General features: G+C 31.3%; 2 protein-coding genes across 5 annotated transcripts in view; one reads left to right on the top strand and one right to left on the bottom strand.

Annotated features, from left to right (window-relative positions):
- The first annotated feature begins 890 nt into the window (after positions 1-890).
- Positions 891-26,976, top strand: part of LOC143048528 (spermatogenesis-associated serine-rich protein 1-like) — a 63,503-nt gene continuing 37,417 nt past the window's right edge. For 2 of the 4 annotated variants that reach the window (XM_076222231.1, XM_076222234.1), the window contains exon 1: positions 891-1,046. In XM_076222231.1, the coding sequence (XP_076078346.1) occupies positions 995-1,046 (52 nt within the window). In that variant the 5' untranslated portion in view covers positions 891-994. The remainder of the gene's footprint in view (positions 1,047-26,976) is intronic. The other 2 variants (XM_076222229.1, XM_076222235.1) reach the window with 1 other exon arrangement.
- Positions 1,191-26,431, bottom strand: LOC143048526 (PHD finger protein 24-like). Its single transcript, XM_076222228.1, has 7 exons — positions 25,896-26,431; positions 8,928-9,113; positions 8,226-8,304; positions 6,049-6,248; positions 4,261-4,424; positions 3,008-3,103; positions 1,191-2,269 (listed from the first exon to the last, which is right to left on the bottom strand). Exons 1-7 carry the CDS (start codon positions 26,220-26,222, stop codon positions 2,113-2,115), a joined length of 1,209 nt encoding a protein of 402 aa, XP_076078343.1. The 5' UTR covers positions 26,223-26,431; the 3' UTR covers positions 1,191-2,112.

Below are 26,976 nucleotides of genomic sequence, written 5' to 3'. Positions count from 1 at the left end.
ATCAATTCGGAAAGTCCATAATCACATGGCAAAATCAAATAACAAAACGCACCAAAAACGAATGGACAAGAACTGTCATATTCCTGACTTGGTACAGGCATTTTCAAATGTAGAAAATGGTGGATTGAACTGGTTTTATAGCTAGCTAAACCTCTCACTTGTATGACAGTCGCATCAAATTCATAACTTTGATAATAACACTTAAAATAAATAATGTCCGTCTGAAGCCTTTTCTGTCATCATACCGATATAGATATATATAATATATTATCTAATTTCGGTTTTATAAAAGATATTAAAATAAACTTATTTCTATTTTTAACGTGGAAATGAAAATGAACTGACGTCGTTTTGGAAATTACAATAAAAAAGCTGCGGTGTTTTATGATGATTTATAATAAACTGGCATTGACGTAATAGTGGAAATGAAAACAAACAGACTGCGATATTATGGTGCATATTATTAATTGTGTACAAAAGTTATTGACATATTTAAACACGAATATTAAAGAAACAGCACTGCATTATAAAATATCCCTGGAGATGAACGAGTATGGTCGAATTTTAGATTTACACGGTCTAGAGATGTTCTTTCAGATAGATTCATTTGATAATATTTGTTATAAAGACAATAGATGTCGATGGCCTTTTTGTAAATTATTCAGATAGACATAAAATATTTAAACTTGATCTTACATTGATACAGTCAATATAACCAGATACACGCTTCATAAAACAATATAGATATTTACTTTGTAAACATGAAAATGCGTTCATGTTTGCACTGCTTTAGTTACAGTTGATAAAGTGACAATGAGATTTTCTTAAACTTTAATGGGACATTTTAGTCATAGAAAATGTTCCTTAGTGATAAGTTGTTAAATCAATTAATATAAACTTTCGTCGTGTTTTCAGTTTTGAATTGGTCGATGATACTATTCTGATTAAGTGAAATATAATGTACAAAGGCTTTACTCTTCAATGAAAATAGAAGATGACATCGCTTGTGTTGACCAGAAGTACCAGCGCTAGCGCAGATTTCTTTGGTAAGTAGCACAAGACTTTGTTTGTATTTCTGTTTGTTACCACTGTTATGTTTGATTATGATACGTATTATTGTGACTTGTAATTTGTTGGCAAAACATATAGTTTCGCCATTATGTTTACATCCTCTATTCATAAAGCGACAATATATCTTGCATATTTATTAATGTTTTGTACAATAAATCATAACAATAAGACAAACGGTTTCATACTGTAATCTGTACCAGGATTTGTAATTCTGCATAACTCTTTCTTTTCAAACTTACTGCTTGCACTGCATGAAGAAGAATTGTAGATTGCTAACATGTATATATGTAGTTACATGAGATTCGTACCAGATTAAAAAATAATTAGCACGTTTGGAATTTACAAATAGCCACTAAAGTGAGTCAAAGGGATATCATTTCCGTTATTATTCTACACATTAATGATGTCAACTCGGTGAAGTATTACTAATCTAGTACTAGTTGGTTTTACCCAGCGATACTCGAGCACTTGTTCAGTAATATATCTATAAAACGGACAAACAGTGTAACAATGAGTCAGTACGTGACCGATCTTGTGGGAATGTCCAAAGGCACACTGAGCCAACAGTTGCGGCCCAGAAAATCTGTTTTGGTTTGTAGCTCATCACTTCTTATGAAACATCTCGCAACTCCGTTCTGATGTCCAAAAAAAGAAATTTTGGAGGCATTTCTAAACGGCAATGTAGAAGAACGATTAATCAGTGATAACTGTTGAATCATCCGGTTTGCGTCACTAGAAATCAGTTTTATGAAAACAGGGACACTGCCCTAACAGGAAGTCCAGTAGTAATTTGATATTCAATACTCGGTTCTACCGAACGATACTCGATGATATCCCTACTGATACCAACAATAAATACTTTCAAAATATATTAGATAGTGGATTCGATATATTAGCTAGATCTGTCATTTACTTTCTCATATATTAATGTTTTCATAGTGTTAAATATTGCATAAAAGTTAAAATACTGCAATAGTCTTGGCATCATGGAATGTTTTAGTGTAACCTTCAATGTTACAATATTGTCAAGAGAAATGAATATCATAATGAAGTCCGTTTAAGATCACAATCCATTTCTGTTGACACAACTACAGATTTAGTCCATTCGGAACCTTCTACCGGTACTGGGCTTAGATTCGAACGTGCCGCTATAATATATATTGATAACTCCAATAGGTAGTCGTTCCATGACATTGTCCTGGAACAAAAAAGATAATCTTGATGAAAATGTCTGATGAACTATTTGAAGTAGATGTCTAATTACTGCTTATTATGAAATGAAAAGAAAAGAAGGTGCATTATTATGTCAAATGTGACGGGACAACTATCAAAATTGATCTGTCTTTTCTAGATTCGATTTCATATTCAAAGCTTTGAACAAATTGTTGCTTATCAATGTCAGAAAATTGACAACGGATATGATAAAAGTACTCAAGTATTATACATTCATCATGTTTTAAATGGTTATATCAGGATGTGAATTGTCTCCAGACTAATGTAGATTGGTCTTACATTGTTCCGTCTAGCCGTATCCTTTCAATGTAATTGATCCTCAATCTTAATTATATAATGTTGCAATAAATTGACGACCTAGTTAGTGGATACGTACTTAACGTAAACTATTAAATCGTCTGTTGTTCTATCAGTTTATATATGTAACACGATTGTGAGCTTGTTAAGAATGTACTAGTGAGTACATGTAATATATAATTTCAGTAGCAACTTAATATCATATGCGGGTTGTCATGATTGTGACGAAATGTATTAAACATATCATATTATATTCCTTGAAAGTGTGGCATATTGTAGGGTGTGCATGCCTCTTTGACATAATCATTTCAGCAAAATATTACGGGTTTTTTTTTTCTATTTAGCAGGTTTTACTTTTCAAATTTACTTGATGTTTATTCTATAAAAAATCCGGTTTAAAATATACCTTTCGCTGCTGGTTTCGTCGTCCATGGTAAACGTTAGATTTTCTGTAATCACCTTGCCTATATCTTCTGTTTTTACTTGTGACATTATTGCATATCTAAAATAAAAATAGTAATTAAAAATGATTATTCGACCGTTTACTTCCAATTTAAAGTCCACATGCATTCCTTGTTAAACGTTTTTAGCAAATTAATAAATCTCAATGTTAGTGATTCAAATATAAAATGTTGTAAATAAATTTAAGACTCTATCACCTTATCTGAAAAAAAACGTATTTGTAGGGTATGGACGGGGAAAAAATCAGCATATTAGTATTCAGACATGAATAATTTCTCAGACATGTAAATTATATAACTTTATACACCAAATAGTCTTTCACTTGCAGTGTATTGAGACTTGTCACTTATGGCCGGTGCTGGATGTAATATCTACCCAAAGTATTGGCGGACTATTTTTTGTATGGATGAAAAATATAAAGAACCTTTTACAATTTGCAAGTACCCTATTAAAGTAGTGTTCTATTTAATATGAAAGTTGAATGTTCTTTATTATCTTGATTTTTACAAAATGTTCATGACTAAATATTCGCTTCAGCTGGAGAGGAACAAATAGGTATATGCTTAATCAAAAGAATTACCGAAATATTTTAATATCATAATGGCGTTAATAAAATTTACGAAGGGATTATTTCAACTTCAACCTTTGGGAACTGTTGGTTTAATAGCTTCATTCTTAGCAGCAATTATTTATCAAGGAAATCATGATAAGTAATACAAGCCCTGGAATATCGTAGCAGGACAAAAGCAATATTAATTGGGACATATATTAAATAGGCACTGCTGGAATGTTGCTACATATAACTAGAAGGTTCATAATTGGGAAGTAGAAATTATCACTTTTGTCGTAAAGTTTTGTTTTCAACCGACACTCATTGTCTATTTCTAGATATAAGTCAAGATATTAGGCAGACTTAACTGTATCTGTTGTATCCTTTATCGCAAGCACCAATAGCGAAAAGTAAAGTTAAAGGATACTGCTAACTTCTTTTTTCTAAGATGTTTCTGTATGAAGTCCATAAGAACAAAGGAACAAGTCTGTAAGAAAGGGGACATTGGAATGTCGATTGTTTGTTGAAAAAACACGTCTTCCAAACATAACAAATATGTTATCAATCAAGAAACAATCAAAATATGTTTATCTACTAAAGTTCAAAATTTAAAATAACATATCCTGCTATTTCAAACTCCATCCTACCCATGTAGTGTTTCGTCTGGTTCCAGAAACAATGTATACCATGTTGCTATGGCCTTTCGTGCGTTGTGCTCTGATATTACGCCATCATGTTCCTCGTCATAAATCTGGAATAGTCGTCTAGCTAGTTCTATCTCGCGTTTGTGTAGTAAATGTAGCAATGAGTTCTGAAATTCCAAAAAAAAATGTTTCAAGTTATATTATGAAAAGCATATATACAAAGCAAATATGAAAAAATCGTAAATATACATAACGCTATACGATTACAACTTATACTTAGGGGCTCATTGTTAAAGACCGTACTTTATCATTTGGTATCTGGTGGAAAGTTGCCTCATTTTCAACCATACCACATCTTCTTAATTTATATTTCAAATGATAAATTCAGCTCATTTCAAATAATTAATATTAGTTTCCACACTTTCAGTAAAGAAACGCACCGCTATATGAAGATAAAATACCAGTACGGGCAATTAACGTTCATTCCAAAAATGCATACAGCTTATATTTTTAACTAGACTAAATTCTGCATAACTTTTTAAGTGTAAAACTAAATATTATTATTTGAGAACAATACAATACGAAACCACTAATTCGGATTCGGTCTGAAGGACATAAGAAGGTAGTACATATTTTAAACGAACTAGTTCCTTTACATTGCTGTCACTTCGTAAATAAGTAAAATGTTTCTTTATTTTGTTTTTATGTCAAATGAAAGCCGTAAGACAAAGGGCTACTGTAGAATCAGTGCTGAAAGGTTCTTTTGAATGGTTAAAACATATATGAAATTGAAACACATGTTGTTCGTTCCTCAGATCAGACGTGTCTGTTTTCCTACCAATCTTCATTGAATCAGTATGTCGTATAAGCAATTTAAAAAAAGATTTCCTAAATTTTTCAGCACAAGCAAGTATAACATATAGTCTTGACATGAAATACTTTATCTAAACGAGAAATAAATAGCTATGAATGTTTGAAATTTAAGGGTTTAACATAGAAAGCAACGGGGCTATGAATTCGAGGTTCAGGTCCTAAATTTAAATGAAACATGTAGAAAATGGTTCCCAAAAATCGCTAAATTTTATTTAAGGCCTCGTCATAGTATGATGTCACCATCACCTCACACTTTGCTCAATTTTGTACTTTTATGTTCTCCGAAACTAATTATCAGGTATCTATTGGGAAGAACACATCAATGATTTACGATGTACATTGACACCTCCTGTTATATTCCATAATGTGAAATCTTCTCAGACGTTAGGAATCAATATTTATTGCCAATGAAAGACCATAAGTGCTGAAATTATTCCTTAAAATAGGCACATAACATATATTTATATTGTATTCAAACATTAAAGTGTATTTTCGTCTGATAACATATCTTATGATCTATCTTGGTCGGCTTAATTTTGATTGCCTGTCTATATGACAAACCCGTTTAAGTCATTGCACTCACGAAGAGAACTACATTAACAAGGTCACGGAAAGTAAGCTTGTAGTCTTTGAAATAAGACTGGCAAACACATGCCCTTTTAAAGATTTAAGGCAACCAGTGGTTATAAAAATATTCTTTATATAAAATTTGGCCCTTTAATTTTTCATACTTGTTCTTGTCCCACTGTTAATATATTATATATATTAGTATGTATATGTCCCTATGAAATACTTTAAAACAACTATGTCAACTATCTTCAACTATATGCATGTGAAACTAACGTTTCCAAATGAAGATGTTAATTCAATATTCTGTGGTATTACCACCGACTGATACAATTAAAGCTTTATACTTACTTTATGTCTTAGTTGTAATATTCGTGTTGTTTCAAAATTAAGAAACTCCCACCACGTGATAGATCCAGTGCTATCTTTATCTACCCGGTGGTATGTTCTAGTTTCTTCTTGAATCTGTTCACGTTCCATTTCAGAATTAGTCAGCTCGTTATACACTCTTTTTCGAAAATCTAAATAATCCTCTAATGATATACTTGAGTCTGAAAGTAGTAAATAACGTCCATCATTACTTTATATTGAAAGTAGTAAATAACGTCCATCATTACTTTATATTGAAATTTAGGGCGGTGCTTAATCTACAAAGTGTCAATGTAAAAAACAATTATAAATCTGATATTCAGTTTTGACAAAAAAATACGATGGGATCAGTCAGAGTTTTTCTCTTAATGAATGTAAACCCCTTCAAATGCAAAAAGAATATACCTGAGATATTAAGAAAACTTTGATTTTTGCATTGTCGAATGCCGTATGACTACCTAAATGTGCGCATCCTTGTCCTTGTGTCTCTAGTAGATAATTGTCTCATTTCTACTAAAAAAAAACAGTACTTATTGTTTCAAAGACTTGCGGTAGCAAGAGCGGACAACTACGTGTACTAATAAAGGACATCATAAAATCGTGCAGGATTGAAATATATTGTTGAAGCACTGTTCAGTCAGTTAGCTGGTAGCGATTGCCATGGTATCGGAACTGAAATTTATTGAAAATATCCGATGAATGATTTCCAATTTCGTAACAAAAGAATACTATGTTAGAGGTGTGCAATGTCAGAAAGTCAAAACCATTCCCATGGTATGCATGCCTTTATTTCCCATTTAAGTTATATTAGTGAGGTTTGTTGCCATTATCGGCGACAGAAAATATTTCATTTATGCCTGAATTATTTCTCGTCCTCCGAAACGATCGTTCGTACAAGATTACCCTTTGAAGTACACTCCCCGAAGAATATAAACGGCGAAAGTCATTCGCAGAAACCATGCTACAGTTCTGGCATCAAATTAATGATTCACTTTCGTGGGTTTTGTGTTCAAACAATAATAACGCTATGACCTTGAATCTTCAGATTGTACATCTTTCCTTGTTAGGCATGTCGGTAGCGCAGACATTTTAAAATGTTTGACTGACAGTACACTATTTATTACTGTCTAATTTTCTGGAAAATAAATTATTGTCATCGATTTTGTTATAGATCAATGAATGAATGAATATCTTCTTTGTACCTGTTTTATCATTTTTTGTTTTGGCCTTTGATAATAAATCATGTATTTTTCGTAATTCCTATATATTTTCTGTACCTAATTTTAACGGTGATGTTATTTATATAGCACGTAGAATAAGAAACGATCACTGTTATGAAATCTTTAAAAACATGAAAACCCCGCCGCATTTTTTGCGCCTATCCCAAGCCAAGAACCCCTGTCCTTTGTTAGTTTTGCATACATTTCAATTTTAGTTTCTTTTATACATTTCGGAGTTTAGTATGACGTCCATTATCACTGAACTAGTATGTTTGTTTATGGTCAAGCAGAAACACGCCTTTGGGTGCGGGATTTTCTCGCTGTATTGAGACCCATTGCGACCCATTGGCTGTGTTTTGCTCCTTGGTCGGTTTTTTGTTTTGAACAGATATCAGGGGATTGGTTTTCTTCGTTTGGATTGTTTTAAAATTTACACAATAACAAGTCAATGCCTTAACTGGCTTACTGTACATTAAAGGTTTTGTTCATTGCTGAAGGTCGTACAGAGACCTTACGTTGCTGATATCTACGCAGTCTCGTCACTGGGTAATAGTTGTTGTCTCATTGCCAATCAAACCACGTTTTTTTTTTATTTCAATATTCAGACAAAGGTAAAAGAAAACACAAGATAAATGTTCAAATCTGATTTGGAATTTATATTTTCAAACCTGAGTATTTGAAATTAATTACTCAAGTATTAACATAAACGAGATTATTCAGCCAATAAGGTTTTAAACAGTATTTTTCCTTGTATACGAAATATAGTAAAAAAGACTGTTCAAATATCTCATCCAAATAAACACTGCAATAATTACATCTGGAATTTTGTTAAATCGTTCTCTGCTAAAGTGCAGCAATTATAGTGATGAATCTAGTACAAGGACAGTAAAAGTAATAATATAATTACGTCTTACATGGAATATTGTTAAACATGCCTACCTCGCATGACTTCGTGCCGTTCAAACAATGACATTAAATTACACATTTCTTCTTCTGTTAAAACATTACTCAGGTTGTCCTGTTAAAATAGGGGGAGATAATTACAACGATTCGAAATACTCTAAACCATGGTCGACATTTTATGATATTTCAACAATGTTCTCACTAATTATAATATGTGGTGACTATTTTGATCGCATCATTTCTAATTGCAACTGAAATAAATGTTCTAAGGATATTCGTCTTTAAAATGACAAATGAGAATCGGCTGAGAACTAAACTGAGATCTTTTCGATTTTCCTTTCTGAACTTTCCATTTGCATCAGTTACTATGTTTTTGACAAAGTTTACCGACAATAGTCGAAAATATCACATACACTGACTAAAAATCCGGAAAGACGTTACGCTACTTTTATTTAGAAGCCAAATCCATGTCCTTCAAGTTCATAAACGACGAAATTTTATATTTTCTTAATCGGTTTGAAATCTAAGTCTTGACTCTTTCGACTGTACGGGAAAATCAACTCTAAATAACTCATACATTTAATGGGTGCACTCATTTATTTCATGGGTTGACTTATCTTTTGGATGATTAACATCTGCATCACATGCTTGCTTTTTTCTATGTAAAGATAGTTTACATTTGTTCTGTAAGCAGTATGAGCATACAATTGACCAAGCGTCCGAACGCTTCTTACTTACACATTTATGACAGCTCCATCCAACAGGTTTCACAGCTCGTTTTAACAAAGCCGAGGAAGCAGGATCTTTACACTGTCCTAGTTTCCTCAGACAGCCTTCGTGGTAAACTTTGTAGCATATACGACAAGGATACGTCTCACGTCCGGTATAAACGCTGCATACATGACAAAGTTCTTCTGGCTGTACCTGGAAAGATATATCAAGGATCATTGTTTTATTCAATCTGTTTACGGCTATTATCTTATTTCTAAAGTGCAATCAAGATAATGAACGAAATTCAGGTTTTTTTTTATATTTGTTTTTTTTTTTTTTACTTTTAGTTTGCATTTTTTATCTTTTTCATTACAACTGAATTAATTATTTCTAACTTGATTATTGCAAAAATAATGCATTTCCCGGGAAGATGCAGAAAAGACTAATTACATGTTTTTACTTCACCGAATTATTTTCTCTGCCTTCATTTCCATACCAAACCAATAACGCCATGGTAATTATTGGACAGAATCTAACAATGTTTGATCATTTTATAAATACGTATTCTCTTTTAGACAATATTACTTTTTTTCTTAGATTAAAGATGAAAATTGCGTGATTTTATGTAATATTACATCATATAGGCGATATAGGAATTCGCTTAAGTGTTGCTGCAGTTCACGCGGGAATTAGTAATAATAAAGATTGATGTTTTGAACCTGTCGTCTGCTGGCGAAAAACATATACAATATTGCATAAATGAATTTAATCATTCCTCACGGGTACACGTCTTTCGATGTGACTGGGTGATTTATGAAACTGCTGCTGTGTTCTGTTTTCTTAGAATTCTCATTTGTTATTCTATTCTATTAGATAAATTAATGTGTCTCTATTTAGTTGCACCGTAAATGGTCAACTTTGCTTTAACAGGTCATTGACAACATAGTAAAGGTTAAAGCAGACGAACTTAGCGTTTTCGTTTCCGTTTTTCCTGGAATTGTTTTATTTTTATAAATGTGTACCGCTGTAAATACATCACTTTTTTATTTCTGTCATCCTTCGTAAGATGAACAGCTATTTCAGTAAGCATTCATCTTTCACTAATGGTTTACTACATTTATACAGATAAAAATTTATTTTGTACTGATAGAAAAGCATTTCTATTATTGTATTAGACTAATGTATTGTAATACAAAATTTTGCTTCATGTTAACTTTTGTTTTGTGGGACGTGCATTAAAAGAAAAAAGTTTATTAGCAATATCTTAGAAAAAAAAGTTGTTTTTTTTTTCAAAGGGAGTTGAATATAGTTGGTTTATGAATATTTGGGTAAAAGAAATCAATGTTTTAAGAGAATCTCGTTCCTGCATGTGATTGATTTCCCGTGCCCCAAAGTTGAATGATTGGTCCATAATATCTGTAAATGTTGAGGAAAGTAAAACTGAATACAGATGTTTTTATACCAGATTTTGATCCAAGAACTCCCAGATAACAAGAATATAAATAATCTTTGAAAGTTTTTATAGTACTTGCTTCAAGTAAACACTATTTTTCCATGTCATTTGTCCTACAGGGATTGTTACTGGACATTGACCTTTAAGATATTGAAGATGTTCCTTCTAATGCATATACATTTGTTGATATCAAGATTATTTACTTCAATGATCTAGAACACAAAAGTTTATATCTTTTAGCCATGTACATGCATCATGTATGACTTAGAGATTCACATTTAAATGTTTTGCCGAAACCTGAAATAGTAGAAAACTATACCAAAGTGGAGTTGTGATAATTGAAGCCAACAAACTACACAAACAGGAATGACAAAATCTATGGCTTTCTTGGAAAACTTGAAATCTAAATCGAATCAAGGAACAAAAAAGGAGGTGCATAATGGCTTATTATGGTCAAGTTTTGTCAAGCAGTTCAAATGCGGATACGAAAGTTGTACATAAGGTCGAACGGGCGAACAAACCAATGCACGGACTCTCATATCACTATATAACAACTGGTTTAGAAAGTATGAAAAACGGTAGTAAAGAATACAAGAATGACACTAGTGAGTCAAAATGTCGAACATTAATTATCAATTATATGTAATGAATCTAACTCCGAAAAGATTAACATTGCGGCAATGATGTAAAAGAAGTTCAGGGAAGAAGACATCATCATCTTCGATTATCAATAGTATGAACAAATTATGGAATAAAACTAAGAATGCGTCAGCATAAACTCAGTAGAATAGGTATAAAATACATTTCAGTGCTTATTCGACCATGTCAAGGACATCTTGAATACGAAAATTACCCGCGTCATATACGAACGTAATGAACTACTTTGCCATGCGAATAACTTCCATTAAACGCATAATTAATACTTTTTAATCTGTTTTACTGACATGAAATTTTAACAAAATCAAACTCCTGGTGTATAAATAGATCCTTTAAAGTGTAATGTGTTAAACATATACTGCCACATATACGGACCTCAATGCATTAAACTTCTTGATTTTTTACAATCCAATTTATCAAACGTGTACTTAATGTCAGTAATGTTCATTATATCATTTAATGTTTAATTAAAAAAGTAGCCGTTAAAATCATTTTAATACAACGACTACTAGATAAATTTCACTCAATTTGCTTTGCACATCGAGGATAATACACAGCTATTTTCGGTACTGTTATTAATATTTAACTGTCACTGAAAAACAACCATACTTTTGAAACTTGAGATGCCTAATCTTTATAAGTACAATTTACTGCGTTTACTGAAAAGGTATATTAGTAAAATATCTTAGTTGAAGAAAATCGACATTACCGTGCAAACTATGAAAACGACAGAAATGCAAACATGTTCGCACGAAATGAGGTTCATTCTGTAGCAAACTATAAAGGGCACTTAACATGTTAAATCATTAAAACAGAGAAATCAACAGTCTTATCTACATAAACGCTGAGAAATTACAAACACTTATGAACTGCATCAACAAACGAAAACCACTGATCATCAGGTTACTGACTTGGCACATGTGTAAACAAATGCAGCGTGTTAAAACGTTTATATAGGTACCAAGCTTCACCCTAAACTGAAATAAATGAACATCACAATATAGAGAGACAAACTATAAAATATCAATTGAAATAGCTTAATTCAATCAAATAAAATAAACAAATTATAATTGTTGACGTCGTATTTTGCACTCGACCTCTTGAGATTTTATTCCAAGAAAAGATCACAGCTCTCAAACAAATTATTTACTCTCAATTGTTTGTATTTTGCCTACTTCGGAAACTCTGTCGTCAAACATAATTGCGGTTTTGCGCCTAATCCTATAAATAAATGATATATAAATACATTACAGCAACTGATTATTTAAAACATTTTCGTCATATCAAAACCCACGGATGATCAATTGCAAAAGATTTTTTATTTTAAAGGAGACTTGTCTTTACTCCCGCCTTCGGTTGCGGGATTTTCCATCTGAGTGGCATTGGGCTGCTTTGCTCTTTGGTCGGGTTGAAGAGGCGGATTTAAGGGGGGGCTTATATAGGGAATCACTGAAGCATGACTGGAGCGGTCCCCCTCTTAGGCAGTCAGTGGGCCCCCACTTATGAAAATTTCTGGATGCGCCAGTGGGCTGTTGTCTCTTTTGATACATTAATTTCCCGTTTCCATTCTCTTTCCCATTTTGATAGCTACATTTGGTTTTCAGAAGTTGTTGCCATAATTGCATTCATAACGAAGAAAAGCTTTACCTTGAAAAACTAATTTGGATAAGAAATACATATTAACAAATGACTAAAGATATATGATTTGTGATATAGCCATGTTGACAGAAGTAAATTAAAATAACACCATAGATGTAGAATTCTTATTAAGCCAATGCTTGATGAATGTCTGTAACATCGATACACAACCTTAATTATAATAGTTTTACTTCCAAAGGTTGTATTATTCTTGACCTCTGTCCAAGCAAAATATGCATCTATATCCAACTTGGTCAAATGATAGACATTAATAACTTCCCTTATACAATTAGGAATTGAATACAAGTAATCTCCTAAAAGCGTAAAGTCAAGATATTGAAGCACAAAAGAGAACATTTACCTCACAACACTTGGCTCTAACTTATTAGATTTTCGCATTACTACAACAATAACCTTCAATGATTATTCAAAGTCATAATTGACTGATGAAAAAGAGTTGAGATTACAAAATACAAGGTTGAGTTTCTTCTACGTTCGTATCTCGATCCTTTCTGTTAGTTTCGGGAATACGGTTTTAAGGCATATCTTTGACAGCCTCAGATGTATTTCTTCTTACTTTTTAGATTCAGGAGTAGCAATAGTGCTGATATTTTAATTCATGATGTTAAATTTCCCATTTTTTAAATTCTAAATCGGGCCCTTGACTGTTTATTATCTGCTCTTTGGTCGGGTTGTTGTCTCTTTTACATATTCCATTCTCAATTTTAAATAATAATGTTGAAATTTCCTCTAATATTTAAATTCATGATGTTAAAATTTCCTTGTATATTTAAAATCATGATATTGAAATTTTTAATATATTTTGTTTTGTTAATTCCTGAAACTATGTCATTGTGATTTCAGTTTATCAGTTATAGTAGTTTTTTCCTTGTGTTTCACCAATCCGTGACGGCTGATTGCTTTATGACATAATATAATGATATCAGAAAACATGACTTGGGAAGTAATATTACAAAGTAGGATGCTAATTCATTATTTTCATGGCTCTAAAATTTATCTTTCATTTTCAGAAATGAATCACGACACGCACAAAATTAATTGAAAGAGTGTTTTCTGAGAATTCATATAAATCCAGTTCTGTGACTAGAGTACATTTTTCAATTTTTTTAAAGTTTAAGCAGAATATGCATCGTAGACCATTTGTTAGATTCTTACAACTAATCTCCAAAAACCCGTATGAAGTGGTGTCAATTAAGACAAACTTAGTGTATACACTTATGCTAAACCAGTCAGATTTTTTCTGTACCTGTCCAATGCTTGTGGTCAAGTGGATGTAGTTGGTTAATTGTTATAATTGTTATTTTTGTATGATGACCCTGTTTTGTTTTTTTTTTTTCGCATTTTGTTTTCCAAGACATTTGATAGCTTACTTTCTCATATGTTAAGTAGTAAATACAGTAATTTTGAATATTTGATAAATAGCCTGCTGTTTAATCCATATCGCGCAACTTTGATGCGCACCCTTTATCATACCTTTTATTACACCCCTACTCTTTATCACACCCTTACTTTTTTTTATTTTTATTTTTTTTTACATAAATTCAGTTTTTATTTATGTAAGCTTAAGAAATATTTTTCCTGAAAATAGGTCCAAAATGAACTATCATTCGGGCGTGACGCAATTAATTGAATGACGTCATTGTTTTGCATGTGACATCAGGAACGTCAAGTTTTCATATTTTTTGGCACACTAAATGCAACTATAAAAATACATAACACACAAAAAAATACAATATTTTTAAAACAACACCACGCAAATAGTAAGGTAACCCAGTTCTTTTAAAACAAGACAAAAGTCAGAACTGAAGGTAACCCAGTGCTATGGATCAGAAAACAGTTCATATAATATAATACTCTCCTGTTGAAATATATGATAAAGCATATAAAACATAGCAAAATCCGTCTCACATGCCGTATCACCCTCGACCAATATCATCCCTCGGGCCTGAGGCCCTTGGGCTGATATTGGTGTCTCGGGATGATACGACATATGATACAGATTTTGTCATGTATTATTCTCTATGTAGAGTATAGGTTATGATCATGTGTTTTTCTTGCTGTGGTGAAGACCCTTTAATGTCCATGAGCTGTTTTCTGCTTTTTGGTCGAGCTGTCTCTTTGACACATTCCAGTTATATTGATAAAGCTATACATTATCAAGAAAGTTTGTACATACTTGTCAGTGTGTTTTTTTTTCGTAGAGGGTTGTCTCATTGACAAGTTTGCTACCAACAAGCCTATTGTATACTAGCATAAGAAAAGACCAATTGAGTAATAGCGTATGTAATAACTGAAATGACCCATTAGCATTTTATGGACTTCAAAATCATAGCAACAAATTGACCAAATAAAATTTTAAAAAAAGATTTTGCTTATAACTAACTATAAATCACAGGAATACTTTTTAGATTTGGTAATTTGTTTAGATTTATTCTGAATTATATTACCTGATTAGATACTGTTGAAACGTTGAGTAGGAACAGAACTATTGTCCGTCGAAAACAACACATAAATACATGTAGGTCTATATTAGGATGAAAACAGTAGAAATAACTTTAATGAGTTACATAACGTCTATTGAAAGATAACTTGTTTGGAAAAAGTATCCCATACCACCAGTAAAACAAACTGCAATAGCTGCACCTAATGTTATCTGGTGAGATGTAACCAAATCAAATGTAATTAGTGTCTATTACCATAAACAATAATCAATAAAGGGTTTGTGTCTGCTGGGATGTTATACATGATAGACCATGATGTTTATGTTTTGACGAATTGTACTAGAGAGTCTGCTATTGATCTATCATAGGTATCTATTTGTGGGGTTGCTATCTTATTCACTTGTCTCATATATTCATATGTATTGTTTTACTTTGTTCAATTAAACCTTAATTGAATTTATAAACGCTTTTTTTTTTGTCTGTCTGTCTGTCTTTCTTTTTTTTTTTTTTGTCCTACCTAGTATTAGTGTGGGTCAAACTATTATGATAGTATCCGACATATTGGGAATAAGGTAAATTTATGGAAAAGAGAACACGAAAGACCAGTTGATACAGATGATATTGAACATGTTTATTAGCTACTGATACAATCGCACTTGACATTTTTCATTGTTTAATATCAATTCAGTTAGTTTTGCAATCTTGCTTGCTTCTCATTGGAGATCACTTATTAGAACTACTCACTATAAACCAGAGGCAAAGAAACAATTACAAGCATTACCAACTCATTGTAGTTAGTTCTTTTCGCATCAGGTGCATACCACAATTTATCAACGTTTGGTTGTTTGGATAAAAGATTTGTTGCTTTAATTGAAAAAAGAAAAAACAATTCATGACATGAAATCGGTACATGAACAGCACGAAACATACTAAAAGCAAAGGAACATCGCTTTTATTACTGTTCTTCAGCTCAAAGTCACAGTGAGAATTACACGTATTACACGAGTTTTTAACATGGAAGGATTTTAATGTTCATCATAAAGTATTTCAAACAAAGATGAGACTTTCCATAAATTTACAAAAACTGGAAAAGCACCCTTTTGAAATGAAATTTCTGTCTATCAAAGTTAAGGTCAAAACGTTCCAAAATTGTATTATTGCTAGGTGATTTCATTAGTTTTGAACGTGAATGGAAAAAAGTATTGACTGCCTTATGAAATCATAATTCGAATCAATATATGGCTCTTAATTTTTCAATCTATGCATAATACGTTTCAGCTATTGTACTGATTCAATGAATTACTTAAACATATGATATTTCGTCAAAGAGTGTCAAATGACACATATAATGAAGGAAGGATATCGTCAAGAGTTGGATGAGAGGTTTGCACGTGCTCAAAATTAACTGGGTTAAAAGCAGGAAAATACTTATATAATTAACTTATTTTAAGAAAATCAGTGTTCAGCTCATAAACTGGACATTTAAAAATCCCATACACACAAATTCTAGACAGTTTCGTTGATTCAAGTCAATTCTATACCCATCATTTGCTGGTTAGTTGTTATATTAATACTCATAACAGTAGGTCATATACGTATACATACATGTATGTCTAAAGATTTGATCAGCGATTCAGACAAAAAAATATTCAACTATATTTGTAATGTGATTTGTATTTTGTACTGAAAAGTTGATATTGAGTTGTTGATTTCTGGTATTTTCATATCTAATGGTAGGTGTTGTTCTTGCTTGAGTGTGGACCTTAACTGCATTGCAATCTAAGTACGCTCAATACAGGAACCGAATTGACAGATACTTGCAAATTATAGAAGTACATGTAGTTTCAGTTTCAATTAAAACAGTTAAAGATATCTTCATTGTCAGTATATCTTGTTTTACACATTGTTAATATCAGGCGCTTCTGTCTTTATGTTCGTCTATTTTGCTCCTTTTTCAATAGTCTTCATTACATATCGAATTATAAGGTTGTCATATATGATAGATTTTTGTATATAAATGTTACATAAAAATAAAACCTAATAATGACCATATAACACGACCTTGCTCTTATCTCTCGAGACCTAATCAATCATGTAACATATTGAACAGACAAAATTGTATTTTATTTTTATTCAAATGTTTACAAAACAGTGATTCACCAATAAGTGTTTGTACTTAATATTACATAAATAAAATATAAGTTTGAGGCGCTTTAATTTTATAACTCCAATAATTACTTCATGATTGATTAATCAACCAATAATTATTTCAATAAAAATAAAATGAAGATATTATACCATTAAATACATAGATACTAAATTATCGGTGAAAGTTTCATTGAAATCAAGTCTCTGGTTTGACGTTGACACTTAGATCAAATGTGACGGCTTACCCACGAAATAAACCAACGAACGGGTGGATAAACTGACAAAACGTTCACTATATGTTCATCCTTGCATTTTTCTTTATATATTTGCTTCAATATTTATTTTGTTTGCACACTTTTTATTAAAAACAAAGACCCATGCGCGAGATCTAGAAAAGAAAACCCATGCACAATCAGTGCAAAAGGGATCTGATATATCAAATTTATAAATTTTTATTTCAAATTATCTGCGCCCATCTGTTTTCTTGTTCATAATTGAAATTAAATTTCCTTTTGTTTATGAAATTGGCAAAATTTGATTGAATTAATTTTTATTGTGGTTAATTTTGAATTTGCTTTCAACTGTTGATTCTTTTAACATTTAATACAGGCGATGAAACAAACGATTTAACTAAAAACAAAATTATTCGGAAATTAAAAGCGGACAAAAGAATAAGCCGTTGACACCATTTGCGAGTATGATGGTCTTGTGAAGCAATGATGGTCCGTCGGAAGGGGGCGATAAATGACTGACCCGTGTTAAGAGAGAGCAATATATCTTGCATGTAAAAGTCACCCTTTTAGATTTCGAAAAGAGCAGGCCAAGGCTACAAGGAAGCACTCGCACCCTCAAAGTGGAAACGGATTAATATAAGTAATAACTTGTTTCCCAATCCACTATAAATAAATATTTTTAAACTAAACGAAAAAGCAGCAGAAAAGACTGTCACAGTAGTTTAAACTTAAAAATACCCTGTTTCAATCAAAAGAAAGAGAAAATATCTTTGCTCCAAGGTGATACTAATTTAAATGAATATTATTTTTTTATTTTAATTTAACTGTACTTAAAAAAAAAATATGTGCCGCTTTTGCATTTCGGTTCTATACGTAGCAAGTCAAGCAAACCGCTCATATAAATTATGCTGTATGATTAATTGAGCTGCACGAAATAAGAAAAGTACGACGTTATTTATACAATGCATGAAAAATAACGTCAAACTAACGTTACCAAAACTAACACCAACACCGTACGCGACGTCTATAAAAAGCCGCTTGCTAAAAGAGATTTATCAAAACTTTAGACATATAAACCTTCCAAATTGTTACATTACCAAGAAATATCAAAATCGAGTGCTCAGAAGAAACAATAATATTCCATAAACCAATACAAGACAGCCACATTATCTTGCTCCAAGTTAAGTACAAACGAACATAAAGATGGCGGGAAATAATTTAGGTTTTTTTTTTATCTTTATTAGCTTAACAATAAATATTTATATAAGTATCTAGTAACATCTCATGAAGATTTGACAATAGGATGCATGAAGAGTATTTAAAGCATTGGTACAATGGAACATATACGGTAATGAAAAATGGCTCCCACATACTAAGGAGCAACAACATACATTCTGACTTCTTGGTGGAAACACAAATCGGTTACGGTTTATATAGCTACCCTGACAATGTATACAGAAGAAATTTGTGAATGATATTTTTGGAATTATAGGAATGATTGAGATTAGTTGTTTGGGAATTAAAGTCAAGTTTACTAAGAGGTGTCAATTGCACCTGTCTTCATATGTGTCAACTATTTGACACTAGACGTTAAGCACAAATCAATCAATCTGTCTTATCATGTCTGAAAGGAAGGCTATTGTAAATAAAATTAAAATTAAAATCATAATTCTGAAAAATAACACAGAGCCAGTAGTTAAAACTTGCTCCCATGGTGAATTGTGGTATAAATATATCATCATTTAAATCATAAAATGTTATTTTACTGTTTACATATACATTAGTCATTGGGAAATACACATTTTATACTTATAAGAATACAGTTATAGGCACTTAAAACTTTTAATAGTTATATTAAGATCATAAAGTATATACGTCTTCTCTGCGTCATCTAATTGATGTAATTATATCCTTGATAACTTAACAACACTGAGTTTAAAAGTTTCTGAAAGTATATGGAATTGATTTGAATTCCAGTTGTTAAAATTGTAGAAATTTTATTTCAAGGTTTTCAGTATTGAAAAGAGTTACTGTTATGATTTTTCTCAATAATTCGTCAAACAAAGAACGAAAATGAAGACACACATCGTTTAAGATCCCCCGAAGAACGAATGAGTTTTTATTCAATTATATTTATGTTCAGTTGATATAATCTGAATAAAAATTGAACCCAAACACATTAAATGTGTTCATAAAGAATTTCTGGTAAAACATTTTAGTATTCAAAGTTTAATAAGGTAAACAATTAACTAAGTCTAACTGGTATCAACACAAAAAGCTTCAAAATGGGAAGTGGTAAGAAATTGTCTTAAGGTGGTAAACTTTGCAAGAAGGAGAACATGTCAAGCTGTCAGTTGTAACCTGACCATACTAGCTTCGTATATATGTAATTTGAGTCAGTTTATTCATCAATTGGCTGTTATAGACATATAACATTTTATTTCATTTCAAAATAATAAATATAAATTGATTGTTGATAGGTATGTACATTAATATGTAATTTTCTTACTTATACGAACTCATGTGAGGAAGAAACCAAACAAACTCATGTGAGGAAGAAACCAAACAAACTCATGTGAGGAAGAAACCAAACAATCAAATAAAAACAGAACAAACAACCTATGTAGTCATTTCATATCTGTTTCTTTTATATGACAACGTGTTTTTTTCATTTATTTTCTCATTACTGCTATCATTGTAATTTTGTGTCATTGTTTTTTTTTTCATATAACTTTTGTGTAATAAGCAATATGCTTATCTGTAACATACAGATAAACTTATACAAACAAAGCATTCTCCAGTTAGGAATTATTGGCACAATAACACAACCTTTTCTTTATGAATGTGACATTGGATTTTTGTAGTGTTTAAAATCTGATACATTTGTCAGAGAATACAGAAATAGCGCGATGAATGGCTTTTTAAACTGAAAACAAATGTAGTTTCTTTCTAATATGATGTTTAGTTTCAGATTAAATCTTTTAAATAACATATAATAGTATTAGATAGTATTGATACAATTCAAATTATTAACTTTTCTATTTGTGTGTGAAATCAATCAAGATATAATGTCAACTTCACTCAAACCAACCTAAAAATGGATTAGTTTGTTTATTTCTTATCGTATTTCAGATATTGAAATAGAGTTATCATTTAATATGTGTTCTAATTAGGGATTATGATGTAAAAAAAAATACGGTGTTAGTTTTATAAATAAATCTCGGGGACGGTATCAAATTTGTGAAGTCACGAATATTAAGTTAAGAAAATGAGATGTGAAATTCATGTCAACAAGAAATCAACCCAACGACTCAAATGAACAAAAGTAAACTAGAAATACTCATGGTATCTTCAACAATATATTTATGTTAACTATCTTATACCAAATCACAAATTCTTCAAGTTAAACAGCGACAGTCGAGTTGAAACGGTGTTCTTTGTATCCGTTACCCTCCCTAGTATCTATCATTCATTAACTGTTTATGTTGTTAAGTGAAATAAATGTATCAAAATCAATCAAAGAAAAAGCAACAAATTCTGTAACATATAAGCTTTAGAGAGGACACAATGTATAAGTATGTTCAAAGAACAATAAGTAAGTCGAGAAAATGTTTGAAAAGCTAGAAACATTCGATCTAGTGAAAATGGAATCATGTCTCCTTACATTCTGATAGCGGTCAATTTTGAAATTGTATTACTTTCACAAAAAGTATAAAAAGTGAAAGAATGTACTATCGTTTGTTTCGCAACGTTCATAGTACTTATAAAAAATGAGAAATTCCTAAGAAGTAAGATTTCACCAAACTTTTACTGAATCGATATTTAGTTGGTTGACCGTTATGGAATAACCGTTTCACAAACGATATCGGATATGTTCCTTACGTCGTAACTACAATCCCCTTCCCTTTCATAAATGTGACCTATCGAATTTGACTACTTACCGGATTTGTTATCTCATAAGCAACACGACGGGTGCCACATGTGGAGCAGGATCTGCTTACCCTTCCGGAGCACCTGATATCACCCCTAGTTTTTGGTGGGGTTCATGATGTTTATTCTTTAGTTTTCTATGTTGTGTCATGTGTACTATTGTTTGTCTGTTTGTCCTTTTCATTTATAGCCATGGCGTTGTCAGTTTATTTTCGATTTATGAGTTTGACTGTCCCTCTGGTATCTTTCGTCCCTCTTTTTTAGCCCACTAATAAAGGTACAATCTTTTAACGACACGAAACAGTGTAATTCAGAATGGACGGGAGTTTAGTTCATACGAAACATATAAACACAAATGAAATTTATAAAGGGAAGCAAGCCCAATAAAGCAAAATACGGAACTGAACACAATTGATACAAAATATAAATTCGTGATGAAGAAGTGTATCACAACTCAGAATTGAAGTCCTGTGTGTTTTGTATTTTTTGGACTCGTTCTTCGGGATATATAGTTCAGTGGTCATATCCAGAAAAAGCCAAGGAAAAAAATCAAATTATTTTCATTAATGAACTATTTAGCAAATTTCCTTGCAAAGGTTTGATAAGAAATCGCCCATGAAACCAAGATAATAACATACTAACGAGGTTTTGAGTGAATCTAGAAATTACATTTGCATTTCGTGCCAATTAATCAATTTTAACAGTGGTTTATTACCGCTCAAAATCTATTATATCGATGCAGAACGAAGTTTTTGATACTTTTAAGATGATTATGTTAACGATTTCGAGTTATTTTCTGAAGTGGGTAATCCTATACAATTTTCTGAATACGAAAAAAGCAGCAGCATTTCACTTAGATTACATTCAAAATTTTAAGTTTTCCTCTATATGGTAGAAGATATCAAGTATAACGTAACAATTTAGGTTTACCCTTATCACATCCTTGCTTAGTGAAGCAGATCGTTCAGTCAAATGTCCATTCGTTCGTTCGTCTGTCCGTCCATTCTTTCAATTTACAACTTATCTTAGATCAGTGACTAGACATCACCTGGGGAAGAAAGTTTGTTAAAATGTACAAAAGAGAGATGTTTTTTTTCAAACTTTAACTTCTAGTTTGATTTCAAAAAGATTTCCGTGGTTTTTTTTTAAATGATTTTGATTTGAATGTATTGATGACATTACAAACTCCTTCTTGTGAATAGAAATAAACAATCTACAGAAAGAGAGAAGAAACTTTGCTTCTGATATTCTCTTTATTCAATGACAATTGCACATAATCTTCAATACCAAATACCATTGTGAACAAGAGGAGACGTGTCTTTTATTTCTATTCACAAGGAAGAGTTTGTAATGTCATCGATATATTAAGCTTAGATGTAAATATAAATCAGCATTGTTAGTACAGTTCAAGGTCAAAGGTCAAAACATAACAGCTGATATTTCCTTCCTCCTTTCCTATAACATTTTAATGTGTTGTATTGTTACGAGTATACATCCTGATTTAAAATATGAAACATATATCTAATTCGGGGACCTTGAATGTATTAGTTGGCCCTACTCTTGATTCAATATAGTAAAGAAATTGTTTTAGTTGTCAAAGGGTATTTGCAACCGTGATTACTTACATTTTATTCTATTGTTACAGAAATGCTTTTAAAAAAGCTTCTGTCCTTTCAATATTATAATAAAACTTTAGCGCATGACAGAGAATGAGGTTGTTTGTTAGTCAAGGTTTTGTGTCATGACATTTTTAAACTTTTGTTTCATAATAATTTATACATAAGTGTACATGTGAGATTATATATATATATTTGTACCTCTATTAATATTCCATGACGGGTGTTTTTTTAAGATACATTACTTTAGGTTACTATATATCATCGGCCATTGAAATATTTATATCTCGCTAAATTTCATAGTAAATGCCTTCCAATACGTTAACCTTTCCTTAAGCAACTTATATTTCTAAAACCTGAAAGTACTTAACCAAAGGATACCCCAACAATATATAAAGATTTAAATTCCTATATAATTGTGAATAATCTTCCACCTGTCAGTGTGTGTACAGTTAATTGTCACTGGATTACGGTAGGTAGCAACTACTGTTGTCTCGGACAAATATGTAAATACAAATATAATCACATTCTTTTTTCAATGGTACGCGAGAAGTTAACATATATTTAATAATAACATAAGTACGTACAATAACATATTTGTAAAATCAAGAGGTATAAGTACATTTTAGTAGAAATATATCAATTTCTTTGGTATTTCGAAATAAAGTCGAATTAAAATCAATTTAAAAAAGAATATACAAAATTTTAGCACTTAAACAAATTAAACATAATTTTGCTTAATATGTTTGGACAAGTATAATTAATCAAACATATTGTAGATGCTCATATTGACATCCAATTAAAAAAATCACCTTTTCTGTTGTTTGTCCTTTACGAACTTTTATTTCCTAGGTCACCTGTTGGACATTATAGATTTGTTTACTATGATTATGATTAGAATATATTGTTTTTATATCACACGTTTCAGTCTGGGAGAACATGATTTATTTATTAGTTGTTATTAGCCTTGAACTAACGGTCAGTAACTGTGAGTACTCTAAGACTGGTACTATGGTTCATTAACTGTGAGTACCCTAATAGTAATAGCGGTACTCTGTGTCTTTTTATCTTAAGGCTTTTTTCGTACTGATCTGACGAGTCTAGTCATTTGCAACTTATTTTGATAGTCTGTTCATATGGTGTGCTCCATATTTGTTTAGATATTATTTCATTTGTTTGCAAATGCATTATTTCAATATTACATTGAAACATATGATTGTGAAGTAGATGGATGGGGACAAAATAAAATGTACTTGAGTTCATTGTTACCATATCCCCACTATTTTCTATGCCTCAATATTCCTACCCTACTGTTTTTATTTTCACTTTCAGTAGTGAATCATGACAAATTTTAGGTCTTTTAATAAAATATTGAATCTGAATCTGAATAACGGTAATCATAATGACTTCATGTTTAACTGATCTGATGTAATTGCAACTTCTAATGCGTACTTAAATAGTTGTTGTACGAATGAAAAATGAAAAAACATTAATGAAGTTTCTACGTTGTTCCTCAACTACAAAACATCGAATAACAACCATAACATGCTCAATATTATATTAGTACATTTTCGTCTGCTTTATGAAAAGTAGGCTGTTTTAGAAATCTGATATAGATATTGGTGTTGCAGTGTGTAATTAAAAAACATCGTGATCCATAAGCAATTAGTTCAAATTACAGACATTTTTCTTAATCTGGGTGAAACTGTCACTATACATACAAATCTCTTATTACTTGATTGGAATTTCAATACCAAATCATTTTCCATCTAAATCTGGCTGTTGAAAATAAAGGATTTGGTTTATCATCTTTTTGTACTGGTACTAAGTTCGTGATATTGAGACCATTGTACAACTTGGTACAACGATCCCGGAAAGTGGTGTATGGGATCGTGTGATAACGATTAGAACACGTGTTAAGTCGAAGACCAGGATTAAAGTATATAATACACAAGAGGAAAACATAAGAATCATTTCAGAAAAAAACCACTGTATCATAACATCTTCTTGAAAAGTCAATAAAACAATAACAGCATTTTAAGACCAATAATAGAAACATTTATAATCGGATTACTCCGTGTGACTTGGCTTAATATAGGAAATGACTTGTTGTTAGCTCAACGGCGTATCCAGATCTTGCTTTCAGAAAATTACACCAATTCAGTGTATTAAAGCAACATTTAAAAGGTCAAGGGACGAAATGACTCTTTCTAATTATAAGAGACATTTTAAAGACATTGACGGTCATTGTATCATTGTGTTTTAAGGAAGTAGTCAACATTTAATATTGAAAAGATTTGATTTCTATTAAAAGATAGACAACATATCGAATTCCGGGACTAAAACTTTTAACGGGAAGTAATAACCGATTTTGAACTTATATTGATTTTTGTCATAAAATGGTAACAAACTATTATACATTTAGATAATAGAAATGAAAGGATGTGTTGGTAACACGTTTTATACACTCATTGTTTATCAAACTATTCTGTTGAAGTTGCAATGTGTTTATAATTATTTATTCATTTTTATTCATTTTATAATAAAGACTTGAAAGGAGAGAAATATTCAAGACATACTCCATAAACTGCTATAAGGAAGTTCTAAACTGCCTTGCAAATTATAGCTATATATTTGAAGGGAATCCCTTGATTTACAACATCATATGTTAATTAATGTACCATAACAGAGCTCGAATGATATTTAAGGGAAAGATATAGAATAGCATATATACACGATAAAGTATAGGATCCATACTTTTCATTGATGTTATTTATAGAATGTCAACTGGTTTAATATTATTAGATATAATTGAAAATAGAATAGTATACATGTATGAAAAAGAATAAGATGCATACCTTCTCTGATGTTATATATGGAATGTCAACTGGTTTAATATCCTCCTCATCTAATTGAGTTTTACGTGTAATCTTATTAAAATCACTGAGTCTTAAAGACGTATCCTTTACGTGTAACTTGGATAAACTTTTCTCTCTTGCACGATCCCATCCAGATTGTTTACTTCCTTCACTCTTTCCATTCTGTTTTGTTTTACGCTTATCCAGCGGAGATTTTCTTTTTTCTCTGTGTTTACGTCCAGCTGATTCAAAAGCTGTCACTGCTTGAACTTTGACCCTGAGATTTGTTTGTTTTTCTTCATCTTCTCTTGAAACTCCTGTACCCATATTTAATGCAACATAGTATCCAAAAAATTTATAATCACACGTGATTTGACGACACGCTTCACATAATCTCCTCCTACAAACCTTCCGCTTTCAAAACGAACACTGTCTCTCTCCGTTGTTTTCCCAGTCACCATATACAGATCAATAGGTTGAATTCTGTCAGTATTATATACATATTTTTAACCAATACAATCAACTGCTAAAGTCATGAAAACATTGTCAGAAAGGTCTTTGTATTCTATTGAATTACTACTTAATTGAGTATCTTTAAATGTGATAATATAATTTCCGTTTTCTATGTCAAAATTATTTTTAAATAGTTATACAAACAGCTATTCGAATTTAATTTGATAGAAAATTTAAATGTTTCCGTGATTAAGATGAAAACATTTCTATAATATCAAAGCAGTGTATTTATTGTTCACCCCACGTAAACAAATCAAAATATGGAAAATCTCAATAAATCTGGTCTTGTATACATTCATTCATTCATTTCCACTATCAAAAGATTAATATTAATTAAGAATATACCACCAAGATCTTTCCTGCTTACATAGAGATTTAAACACTTTCTTTGCGTTTATCCAAAAGAATAATTATCTATCCAAGACTATGTGAGAGTTGACTGAAGTTATCGAATTCTCCAGATCCCTTAGTTATTTATAGAACCGCCAATTCAATTAGAATCGAGATGACACTGTAATTAAGAATGTTATAATTTAAAACTTAACTGAAATGCAGCTCTGCAAAATGG

The sequence above is a fragment of the Mytilus galloprovincialis genome, chromosome 10, assembly GCF_965363235.1.
Source record: "Mytilus galloprovincialis chromosome 10, xbMytGall1.hap1.1, whole genome shotgun sequence".
NCBI classification, from domain to species: domain Eukaryota; kingdom Metazoa; phylum Mollusca; class Bivalvia; order Mytilida; family Mytilidae; genus Mytilus; species Mytilus galloprovincialis.
Note: the sequence above shows the minus strand (reverse complement) of the source record. Positions and strands in the feature narration are given on the sequence as shown.

What these genes read in the sequence shown, in the direction of transcription:
- LOC143048526 (XM_076222228.1), bottom strand. Translation starts at nt 26,222, where the DNA reads ATGGGTACAGGAGTTTCAAGAGAAGATGAAGAAAAACAAACAAATCTC. An exon ending in ACGGCACGAAGTCATGCGAG is followed by an intron (nt 6,249 to 8,225) that starts GTAGGCATGTTT and finishes TACTACTTTCAG; the next exon opens with ACTCAAGTATATCATTAGAG. An exon ending in CCAGACGAAACACTACATGG is followed by an intron (nt 3,104 to 4,260) that starts GTAGGATGGAGT and finishes TTTTTATTTTAG; the next exon opens with ATATGCAATAATGTCACAAG.